The sequence below is a fragment of the Musca autumnalis genome, unplaced genomic scaffold, assembly GCF_047663935.1.
Source record: "Musca autumnalis isolate F117 unplaced genomic scaffold, ASM4766393v1 scaffold_3, whole genome shotgun sequence".
NCBI classification, from domain to species: Eukaryota; Metazoa; Arthropoda; class Insecta; order Diptera; family Muscidae; genus Musca; species Musca autumnalis.
In genome coordinates this window covers 199,155,156-199,168,202 of record NW_027411866.1, presented here as the reverse complement: position 1 = coordinate 199,168,202, position 13,047 = coordinate 199,155,156, and the positions used below count along the sequence as shown (strand labels likewise).

The 13,047-nt window shown below is 32.8% G+C and overlaps 1 protein-coding gene across 1 annotated transcript in view; it reads right to left on the bottom strand.

The window, feature by feature from the left end:
* Positions 1-5,133: 5,133 nt before the first annotated feature.
* The window catches only part of Trf4-1 (Topoisomerase related function 4-1), a 37,843-nt gene continuing 29,929 nt past the window's right edge, over positions 5,134-13,047 (bottom strand). The window contains 1 exon segment of the mRNA XM_073976240.1: positions 5,134-5,358. Within this exon segment, the coding sequence (XP_073832341.1) occupies positions 5,285-5,358 (74 nt within the window). The 3' untranslated portion in view covers positions 5,134-5,284.

Genomic DNA, 13,047 nt, shown 5'->3' with positions numbered 1-13,047 from the left:
AAATTTTTTTCCAGAATGTTAAAAGCTGTGTGGGTTACGTCTTTTGGTATTGTATTTTTCTGAAATGCTAAAAGACGTTACCCACAATTTTTATTGAGTATACATTTGAAGAAACTAGTATAAATGAAAAATTTGTAAACAAATTAGAATTGGTTTATTGACATACGCGGTTAAGCGAACTTTAAACTAGCAATCTGATTGTGTTGGATTCAATTCCCAGTCTTGACGTTGATATTTCAATGGACCACAATTAGGTTAACTGTCTATTCCAACCATCACTATAATTACTTACAATTTCAATTGTATTAGACGATATTAAATCTGGAATATTATATTTATTGTTGTATTTAAGTCAATTTATGGACAAAATAAAGTTCATATAAATTAAGTGATCTGTAACAGTTTAATCCCCAGTTTTTGTAACTTATTTTTGTTCGTTCGTCTATATTCGTAATAATTTAGGCATCCATAGCTCAGCTCCCTGAAGACATACATACCTAATTATACCCTCAGCCTTTAGGCTAAAGAGGGTATTTACACTTTGATACGACCAAAAATGTGCCTCATCGAAATAATGGTTTTAGACCCCAAGTATGTTTGTACGATATCCGTTTCAGACAATTTTGAGTAGATCTAGCAATGTCCGTCCGTCTGTCTGTCGGTCTGTCTGGCTGGCTGGTGCGCACGATAACTCTCGAACGGATCAATCGATTCGGTTCAAATTTTGGGTATCGAAATATTTTGTCCATATTCGATTTAAGTTCGAAGATGGGCCATATAGGTCCACTCCTTCAGGTACCTCCCCCACAAATGTTCAAAAATGGTCGCAAAACTTGTGCGCGCGATAACTCTTGTAGGGAATAACCGATTTGGTCCATACTTTGCACATCGTGTAATTTCTACCAAACTAAGATGAGGTTCCAATATGGACTCAATCGGTCCACTCCTTTGGGTACCTCCCACACAAAATTTCTGAAAAGTTCAGTTTAGGACCTGGTCTCGCATCGTTTTGATTTTTGTTTACTCAAGTTGTATTCGCTGTCCTCTATACGACGCTGTAAGTTTCATTAGGGGCAAGTCCATACTTCCTGAGAAAATAGCCTGAAAGTTACAAAAAACGCTATGACACCGTGTGTAGTGGTTGGAGCGCAAGACAACTCTCGAAGGGATCTGCCGATTCGGTCCAAAATTTGGCTTTCGTAATATTTTGTCCAAACTTAGTTCAAGTTCAAAGATGGATTATATCGATCCACTCCTTCAGGTACCTCCCCCACAAAAGTTCGAAAATGTTCGGAAAATTTGTGCGTACGATAACTCTTGAAGGGAGTTACCGATTTGGTCCATACTTTGCACATTATGAAATTTCTACCAGACTTAGATGAGGTTCCAATATGGACTCAATCGGTAAACTCCTTCGAGTACCTCCCACACAAAATTTCGGAAAAGTTCAGTTTAGCACCTGCTCTCGAATCGCCATGGTTTTTGTTGTAAAATCTTGTATACACTGTCCCCTATACGAAGGTACAAGTTTCCTCAGGGGCAAGTCAATACTACCTGAAAAAATAGCCTGAAAGTTGAAAAACAACCCTATGACACCATGTGTGTGGGTGGAAGCGCAAGATGCCATTTCCGGCCAAAATTTGGCCTTCGTAATATTGTTTCCAAACTTAGTTTAAGTTCGTATATAAGTCATATCGGTCCACTCCTTCAGGTACCTACCCCACAAAAGTTCAAAAATATTCGGAAAAATTGTGCGCACGATAACTCTTGATGGGAGTGACCGATTTGGTCCATACCTTACACATTCTCATAATGTCTACCAGATATAGATCAGGTTCAAATATGGACTATATTTGTCCACTCCATTCCGTACAAGATTTTAGATAAGTTCACTTTAAGTCCTGCTATTGAAATACTTTGATTTTTGTTGAAGCAACTTACCTTCGCTGCCTTAATCACGATGGTAAAAGTTGTTTCAGGGGCAAGTCCTCTTCTTGAGAAAACAGCCCGTAGGGTGTAAAAACTCCCTATGGCACCCCCATGGTCTATGTCGGTCCATTCCTTTAAGTACCTTTTCCTCAAAATTTTTGAACTTTAATCCTAATCAACATTTTTGTCGGTTCATACGACCAACATTTTGAAACCCCGTAAATACATATGTTTATTGTGAAAAAAGTGTTTCAATTTGCACAGGCTGAGGGTATATCTCTGTCGGCTCAGCTGACTGATACTTTCTTACTTGTTCATTTAAAAATCAGCGCTAAAGCGAGTAAATCGATCTACAAAATTCGACAATTCGTGTGAGAACAATAATTTTTTTACAAAAACAGGGGGTAAATGTAACTTCTAATTGTCATAAGGAATGTTGTCATAAAAGTAATGACAATCACTTGGAATTAAGCGTTTTAAGTCTTACAGGTGGTTAAATTTCTTTTTTGAAACGTTTAACCTTTGTGTGTGAGGAGGATCCACTGCCTCAAAATTTCCGGAACTTCTCTATGGTAGAATCTGATAGTCGTCTTTGATATCAGTTTTAAAAAAGATTATACTGCTCGGATCAAAAGCCAATGCTCGCAGTGACTGTAGGATCTCCTGTCTTTTTGTATAAGTAAACCAATACAGAAAATTTGCGTTTTTTTCTGGACCTATTTGATTACTACAATCAGTTGATCTCTATTAAACCATGGGTTGGTTGACAAGACCATCTTTTGCAAACTTACAGCCTAATCGTATCCGTCTTCAAAGCATATATCTTTGTACTAGCATGACGTGAATTTTGAGCATATACACGTTTTCGTATCAACGCCTCAAATTTTGAATATTTCCGTTCGCTCTTTCTCTTGGAAAAATGAACAATATAGAGACGAGCTTTGCCTTCCGAATAACCACTTCCTTTTGTACGATTAACATATTGTTTTCCATATGTTTGTTTTAGATGTTTATTTAAATCAGGGCATAGGTCTTCTGTCATCATCTTCAATTATTTCAATTATAGATTTTTTCTGTAAGACCAGCAAAAAGCGTCCCAAGTCAAAGTTAAAAATTAACTAAAAGAATGGTCTTTGTGATTTTTGAAAAAAAAGCTACCATTCTTGACATATCGTCACTTAAGGGTCAAATTACGCATATGGAGAAATAAGCCGAGTAAGAGTAACTACACCATGTGATAAGTATTTCCATAAGCTTTCATACGATACCCTTTTTGTAGTAATCGGTCTAACCCGTTTTTGAACCTGGACTTTCGGGTCAAATAAGCGATTAACCGAATCCGCCCCGTGGAAATTATACATTAACTAAATAAGCGCTCCCTATGGCATTATAATTGCTGCAAAAATCAAAATATACATTGTTTGTACTGCTGTTTAGTTTGGAAATAATGTGGGTTACGCCTTTTGTGTTCTATGAAAATTACAGTATACTGTTACATCTATTGGCATTTCTTGAATAGGATCGTTATTTTTAAACGTAGAAGCTTGAAATTTTGCCAGAGCATGTATTTTAGCTTAATATATCAGATTCCATCAAAAACGAATTTCGATTTCCATGTCGGTTACGTCTTCCGGCATTTATGGTGACGATATGAAGATCCGATCATCCGTTTACGAGCTACAGTGGGCACCGCATTCAAAAATGCCATTTTGAGTAAATCGCGTTTCAAACTTCGATCTTACATACAAATCACAATGAATTTTCCACGTCTTCCTAACCAATAAACGTGGATTTTTTAAAGAATATTTTTCAATGTCTTTCCTACAAATAAATGTGGATTTTTTAAAGAATATTTTTTCCATGTCTTTCCCACAAATAAACGTGGATTTTTTAAAGAATATTTTTTCCATGTCTTTTCCACAAATAAACGTGGATTTTTTAAAGAATATTTTCCATATCTTTCCCACAAATAAACGTGAATTTTTTAAAGAATATTTTTCCATATCTTTCTCACAAATAAACGTGGATTTTTTAAAGAATATTTTTCCATATCTTTCCCACAAATAAACGTGGATTTTTTAAAGAATATTTTTTCCATGTCTTTCCCACAAAAAAACGTGGATTTTTTAAAGAATATTTTTTCCATGTCTTTCCCACAAATAAACGTGGATTTTTTAAAGAATATTTTTTTCCATGTCTTTCCCACAAATAAACGTGGATTTTTTAAAGAATATTTTCCCATATCTTCCCACAAATAAACGTAGATTTTTTAAAGAATATTTTCCCATATCTTTCCCGCAAATAAACGTGGATTTTTTAAAGAATATTTTTCCATATCTTTCCCACAAATAAACGTGGATTTTTTAAAGAATATTTTTCCATATCTTTCCCACAAATAAACGTAGATTTGTTTAAAGAATATTTTTTTCAAGTTCCAATAAACGTGAATTTCCATGCCCAATAACCGTGGATTTTTATAAAAATATTTTTCGATGTCTTTCCTACAAATAAACGTCGATTTTTTTAAAGAATATTTTTCCAAGTTTTTCAGCCGAACAAATGTTAATTTTTTTAAAGAATATTTTTTAGCACAACTAATGTGAATTTTTTTATATTTTTTTCCAAATTTTTCAGCCCAATAAATGAGGATTTTTTAAAGAATATATTTTCCATATATTTCCCACAAATAAACATAGATTTTTAAAAGAATATTTTTCCATGTCTTTAAGGACAATAAACGCGGATTTTTAAAGAATTTTTTATTATAAATTATTTTTCATAAAAAATATTGTCCCCTTCCACCCCCAAAAAAAATAAAACACCATAACATTTTATTTGTTTTTTGTTTAGGTTTTTAACTTTTTTTCAAATCAAACCTATATTTGATTTTTTGAAATTAATATAGGTTTTGGTTTTTTCGAAGATTTTATTGATTTTTTTGTATATTTTTTGTTTTGTTGTTGTTTGTTTCAAATATTGTTTGTTCTCTCTTTTGTTTAGTTCTTTTTTTTATAACGTATTTTTTATATATAATATATATTTTTTAAATATCATTTTTTTGTGATTTTCTTTTTGTAATAATAATAATAATAATATAATTAAATATTTACGTTTTCATTTGTTTCATTAAATATAATATATATAAGTTTTGTTTGTTTTGTTTCGTTTTCATTAATTCTAAAATTGTTTAAAAATGAAAACAAAAATTAAAAAAAGAAAATAAAACGCTATGATAAAAATATTAATTACATAATTAGTTATAAATGAAATAATAGCTTAAACATTAAATAATAAAAATTAATTAATAATAAAAAATTCACATTTTACACAGTTAATTTGTTGTTTTTGCTTTGCTTTACAAAGAAGAAACAGTGATGAGAGAGGAAATGCAGGAAAAGTGGTGAATGGTGGGTGGGTGGGGGGGTTCAACTGAAATAAATGAATAAAGAAATTAAAATTATGCAACATTTTCTTGTTGGGGTGTGGGAGGGGATGGTAAGATATAATGCAAAAAAAATATAAAAATAAATTATAAACAATAACCATCACAACAATTAAAACAATTGTGATAATTATTTGTTGATTTTGTTTTCAATGCATTCATTTGCTGTTTGTTGTTGGGGTTGAGTTCTTTGTTTTACTTCACATTCACACTAATCGGATTTCCTCTGTTTTTGTTTTAATTTGAAATTTGTTTCTTATTTCTTTTACGTTGGTTTGTTTTTTTTTACAACTAATTAATAATAGTTATTAATATTAGGTATATTTCTATATATATAATAATAATATAATTACAAAGATTGTTGTTGTTTTGTTTTTTAGTTATTTGCTTTTCATCTTTCTACACAACATACGTTAGGGTTTTTTGTTTTGCATTTTTGTGAGAATGTTGTTGTTGTTTTTCTAGCTTAATTCGTATAGACGTTTTGTTTATTTGTTTTTTTTTTTCATCCTTAAAAAATAGTTCAAAAGTATTTGTTTGTATTTTAGAAAAAATTTTGAAATTTTACACTAGAGATTGTTGTTGTTTTAATTTTAGTTCCTTTTTTTCGTTATTAATTCCTAAAGACGATTGTTGTAAAAGTACGAATGTGTGTATTCTTTTCTTTATGAATGGGAGGAGTTAGTATAGTATGTGTGTGTGTGTGGGGATTTGTATTTCAAGTTGTAGGCGGCTTTCTTTATTAGCTTTTTTTATATTTACATAATAATATATTTTTAAAATATTTTATTAAGAAAAAAACTGCAAAACATAACATTGTCTTAAGAGTTAAAGCGGCATTTCATCAATTAAATTTCTATTATAACAATTGAGAAAAGAAAAACAAGTTTAAAGCCGTTCTTAGAACGACTAGATTTATATCCGCCCCGAAAATAATGGGCGGTGGATGGATGTTTCTTTCAAATATTCAGCAACAGCGTAGTAGCCACAGTAATATATCAGCATTTTTTTCTTCAAAAATTCTCAAACAAAGTCCAAACAGGGTTTAAATTTTTTCATTTCTATTTTCAGAACCTGTAGTGGAAGAATTCTGTAACGCATTTTTCGAGTTACCGTCAAAAATCGGTATAATTAAAATGCTTATAATTTCGATAATTAATTAAATTTTCGGTATGTTAATAACCAAAATAAAGTTGTCGCTAAATCCTACCAAGGGCGGAGTGACAGGGCCAACTTTTATTGGTACTTCTCATTCATAATTTTTTGTTTCTATTTTACCAATTTTTGTCGGTAACTCAAAAAATGCGTTACAAAATTCCACTACAGGAATAAGGAAATTTATCAATTTACCTGTAGGTATCCTAAAATGAGATATCGGATGGAGTGTGTTTACGCATTTTTTTCAGCCTAACAAAATTTATACAAAAATTTTTCGGTTTTATCGACAGTAATAATACACTCGCAGATTATGGCGTTGAATAATAAAAAAAAAATAATTATCTGTTTGTAACGTATTGACAGGAAAGGACCTTTGTGTTGGTTTCAATAGTCAACAGCATCAAACAAGTGTTTTTTTTTTCTCCAAGTAATCACCATTAAGAGATTTGGAATTAATACTACGTTTACATTTACGAAATCCACTCGATTTCAACTGTCAATTACTTTGCGCATACGTCAAATGAAAACTCATTTGAAATCCATTGTATTTCATTTGACGTTTAACCACCATTGGAATTGACAGTTGAAATCGAGTGGATTTTGTAAATGTAAACCTAGCATAAGTCGCTTTGAATTCGTTGCAATGAAACCATGAATTTTTGTTGACGTCGTGTTGTTGTTGTTACTGAGAAAATGCATCACCACAATAAAGAAAAAGTTTTTGAATTTACAAGACGCCTGGGGGAGTTTTAGGTGGCGGTCCTTGTGTCCTTTTTGCGAAACTTTATCGTTGTTTTCTGGACAAGAAAATATGAAAATCTTGTTATCTTAAGCTGAAAACACATCCAACGTTTGGGTAAAGTTTTGTGGCGTTTTGGCTGTTTTTACACTGTTCGGCATGATGCCGAAAAATTCAAATTCATTTGAAATATATGTATGCCGGCAAACATATCAACGCTGGACTTTGGTGTCGGCGTCGACCTGTTGTTGTTGTTTTTTTTTTTTTCAACGCCCAGCACAAAACTATACTCAAAAGTTGGATGTGTTTTCAGCTTTATGAATTGACGGGCATTTTGCTTGACATTTCTACCTGTCCCCCGGGGAACCGACAACAACAACTTCCTGACAAATCAAATCGCCTTCCTATTTAAGATCTGTCAACGCAGATGGCGTTGGATCGACCACAAGCTCCAAAGAACAACTGAAAACATTGCTCAACAAGTGGTTCGTTAAAATCCTAAGGGAACACGTCGGCCTCGTGTTGGTGCAGCAGCTAAAAACCTGGAAAAGAAGTTCAGTCGATGCAGAACTACAAGTCGCAAACTATTCATGGAATTACACCTGTTAAGCATAGCTGAAGAGAGTTCGTTATAAAAGTATGGAGTCATTTGCTTCACATGGAGTCAAGATTAACAGAAAAACAGATGAAAACAAAACAACGCCAATCAAAAAAAAATCTAAATGTCGCGGCCATGTTCCTGCTATAATGGGACCAATTTTTAGGAAGATTCCCAGTATCAGCTGACGTAGATATGCATAAAAAGTACTCAAACTAAAAATGTGTAATGACGAAACCCGTGGTAGATGATCACAAATGGTGACAGCTTCATACCGCAGAAAAGAATTTACAATTAGCAAGAAATCCCAATGTCGCGACCACGTTCCTGCTATAATGGGACAAATTTTAAGGAAGATTCCCATTATCAACTGACTTGGATATGCATAAAAATTACCCAAACTAAAAAAGTGTAATGACGAAACCCGTGATAGATGATCACGAATGGTGGCAGCTTCATACCGCTGAAAAAATTACAGTTAGCAAGAAATCGGCAAAGAAACTGACAATAGGACAAGTTAAATAACACTGTGTGTAGTTTTTTGAGTCATGTTTTATTAACCATATTCTGACTCCACAGTGTGATCGAAGACCAAAAAAGAGAGGACACGTGTCTCGCCGTTTTTTCCTATCTCATCAACATTCGCGGTTATAGGCCTACAAAGGTTTGAGGCCTTGATGTAAAAAGTGGTCATTTTGTCAGGACTAATCTTCCAAACCGTTAGGAAACTGTCTCAAAAAACATAAATTGTTAACACATAAAATCCATCATACTTCATCTGCAAGGTCAAAATCGCCAGGGTCAAATTTTTTTAAATTTTTTCTCGGGTTTTTGTCTACAGATATCAAACCGATCAAATTTGAAGCAAACAACCAACTACAAAAATGTATCTCAGACCTCAATAAACGTCTTTCTAGAACATACGAAATCTGTATAGCTCAAAATAGCAAAGAAAATGGGATGTTTATCATGTTTTCTCTGGTTCTGGTCCACAGATACTAAACAGTTCAGAGAAACTGACAATAGACAAGTTAAATAAAACTGTGTGTAATTTTTTGAGTCATGTTTTATTAACCATATTCTGACTCCACAGTGTGATCGAAGACCAAAAAAGAGAGGACACGTGTCTCGCAGTTTTTTCCTATCTCATCAACTTTCGCGGTTATAGGCCTACAAAGGTTTGAGGCCTTGATGTAAAAAGTGGTCATATTTTCTCGGGTTTTTTTTTTTTTGGGTAATAAACGTCTTTCTAGAACATACGAACTCTGTATAGGTCAAAATAGCAAAGAAAATGGGATTTTTATCATGATTTCTCTGGTTCTGGTCCACAGATACTAAACAGTTCAATATTCAAGAAAACAATCAACTACAATAATGTTGCCAAGACATCAATAAACAACTTTCTGGAACATGCGAATTGTCTATGAAGGGTTCTTAAAGGTGAAAATAGCAAAAAAATTATGAATATATCAAATTTTTACACTTTTTTCTTCAATTTGGGTCCACAGATACCGAATCGCCAAAAAAATTAAGGATACCGTCAACCACAAAAATGTACCTGAGATTTCAATAAACAACTTTCTAGAACATATGAAGAATCTAGGAATGATTCTTATGGCTGAAATTCACGAACAATTTAATTATTTTTAACATTCCCCCCGCTCAGGGTTGGAAATAACAAACTGTTAAAAACTCAAGGAAATTTGAAAGGTTTGTTATTTACGGACCTGAACCGGAAAGAATGATCTAAAATAATCGAATTTTGAGCTTGAAGAATCGTTCCTAGAATCTTCATATGTTCTAGGAACTTGTTTATTGAAATCTAAGGTACATTTTTGTAGTTGACGGTATCCTTAATTTTTGTGCGATTCGGTATCTGTAGACCAGAATCGGAGAAAAAAAGTGTAAAAATTGAATATTACCAAAAGTTTTTATGCTATTTTCACATTTAAGAACCGTTCACAGACATTTCGCATTCCAGAAAGTTGTTTATTGATTTCTTTCCTTCATTATTGTAGTTGGTTGTATTCTTGAATATTGAACGGTTTAGTATCTGTGGATCAGAACCAGAGGAAACAGAATAAAAATCACAATCAAAGGAAAAAACGACGAAACATGTATCCTCTCTTTGTTGGTCTTCTATCACGCTGCGGTGTCAGAATATGGTTAATAATTTTCGTGTTGCTTAGTGTAACTTCTAACAATATCAGAGCTGAGAATTTGCTTGGCGCTTAGAGAAAATAGTAGCAGTAGCATAGACCATTGAGTACGCGCTACTGCAATAAATTGTAAATCTAGACTCAAATTTCCATTGGTCATATTTCATGTACCGATAACCCCTTTCTTAATGGGCAGAACACGAATATGATGTCAAGATTTTTTAGAAACAGCGATACTATTTTCGATATGTTTGATTTTTAACTAAGGCATGCTCTCTCTGATTCACAATTTGAAAACGACAATTCCCCGTGAATTTTTTCACTTTCTCCCTTAAGTTACAACAGCGGAAAGACAAAACTCACGAGGAAATTTCATTCATGATAACCCCCAATACAAATATTGAGGTGCTGAGGATGGCGGTCTCACACCGAAAATCGCATTTTATACCGCCAGTCTTGAATGGTGTGGAACTGAGTCTTTCAAGGGAAACCGAGAACGTTGGTGAGGTACCTATCTAGTTCATTACGCAGTTCCAATGCCCCACATGATTTGTATGAACATACTGCGTATATGTAGTATCACACGTTAGATTTTATGACGTTACTCATACGTCTTGGAACTAGTACAGTGAACTAGGAACTAGATTACCCAACTCTATCTAGTGGCGAGGATCGTACAAAGATAGGTTTTATTACTGGCAATTAGACTGTCTCATCTTTTAGACAATGGGTTTCTTGTTTGATGGCTCGCTTATCTCTTTGTGGATGTTGAGGAGGAACTATGTGTATGAATATATGCAGCGAGCAGCATCTCTTCATATTACGAGAACAGTTGAAAATTCTCCCGGGTAAGTAATATTCAACTTCTGGATACTTTTGTTCAGTTCTAGGCTAAGGGAACTGATTGTTAGACACCCCAATAATCTCAATGAAAACTACAGAGATTTTCAGGTAGATATTTTTGCATTATTTAAAGTCTTAGAAATCGGATCTGTTCAAAATTGCAGGTCGGCAGAATTATAAGGTTTTATTTGTTAAGGACTTTGCACCATTGAGGCAAATGAGATTGCTCATAAACTAGGCAAGATGGAGGTAGTGATTGTGGACGACAACGACAAACACAATGGCCGACTTCCGTATTGTCAGTTGCTTTGTATTCGTGCATAAAACTAGGGGATCTTAAATCGATTTCCCAGCTACTGCAATTTCATAAAATTACTCTTGTATGGAGCTCGCTTTAAGAACCCCTAGTTTCATGTACGAATACAAAGCAACTGACAATACAGAAGTCAGCCAATCAGTGATTATAAATATTCACTTGCAGACAATTTCCTCTATATTCTTCTACCATTCTTCCTCTTCCGCCATCTTTTTGTGGGTATACTCAATAGAACAATGATGAAGTATAACCTAACTTAAAATGATATGGTTAGTACATGGAAGATTTAAAATTTCCATAACGTTTGGTTTGAGTTCAATCCCGCCTTTGTTTTAAATATTAAAACTTGAAATTTGAATTTTCCAGTGTTATTTTTTCTTCTTCAGAATACAACAGAAAAACGTTTTCTTCTCTCCCGCTAAAATTAGCAAAAAAACATTGGAAAAAATTTCCTTTACCGACAGTTTGCAAATCTTTTTTTCAAAAATCGAAAGTTTCTTTTAATAGCCGGCCTTCGGTCGGGGATTTGAAACTTTCTCCTATGGACAGGAGTCAATCTCGGGAACGGGAACAACATTCTCTTTTAAATTAACATTTTTCTCTAAGTAGCCGGCCCTTAAACAAGGGAATTTTCGGAATTTCAGAGGCCCATATCTCGGGAAGTATACATTTCCCCAACAAAAAATTATACAGCGTTGGAATAAGCATAAAAAGCACTATCTGTGGTAATTTTTTCATATCTTTCCGAATACTGTCGGTAAAGGAAAGATATGCCAAAAAATTAAAATCACCTAAAAAAATTAACACAATTCTAAATCTTTATAAATGTGGAGGGATGGTTATATACATACATATGTTGTTTATAATTTGTATTTATATAAAACAAGGATCGATTTTTAAAATATTTCAAGTCTTCATTTTTAAATTTGTTTTAACATTTTTAATACAACGAATGTTATGGAATATCATCTGCTTAACATACATATGTTCCAAAATGGAAAACTATAAGAAATGTGGATTAATAAAAAAATGTAATATTTATTAAAACCTTCAAAGTTCTTTATAAAGTATTAAGAAATTTATAACTTCAGGAATTCAATGGAGCTTTATTTTAAGGTTATAGAAAAAAAAAACATTAGCAAGCATACCAAAACGGACAAACACGAAGAAAATAAAAAAAATAGGGAAATTGATTAAATTATAGCATAGCATAAATAATTGAAGATTTTTGTTTCTTATTTTAAACATAATTTTGTAGGTTAGACGAATTTCAAAAAAATGAATGCAATTCTTTTATTTATAACATGGAATTACATTATGCAACACTGAAAATGCAAACAAATTCTAGTATCCATTTTTTGAAAGTACATATTCACCCTTATTACGGTTGGCGTTGTCGTATCCAAAATTGCAAGCTGACGTGTCGTAACGTCTAATTGGTATTATGTATGTTTTTGTACAAAAAAGCTAAAATTTCAATTTTTAAAGAACTCTTTTGGTAACAAACATTATTAGAATTATTAGTAGATAATTTTTAAACTATTAATTCAGAAAAACAACAAACCCAACAGTTTTTACAATCAAAATAAGTGTTTGGCGTAGACGTTTTTGTGATCGTTGGCGTAGTCGTTGTCGTAGGGATATTTTTTGGTACCACGTAACATTTACGACAACGACAATTTGTTTCTCATACAAAATTTAAAAAATAGATATTTTTTAATTGTAAAACAATTCGTTTGAAATCATCTATTGAGTACGAAATAAGAAATTTACATTGCCTCGATCGTTATATGAGGACTCTAACAGATTTTCAATAGAAAGTTTGTCATCTGATAAAGACACGAAATTTATCTTATGCAAATG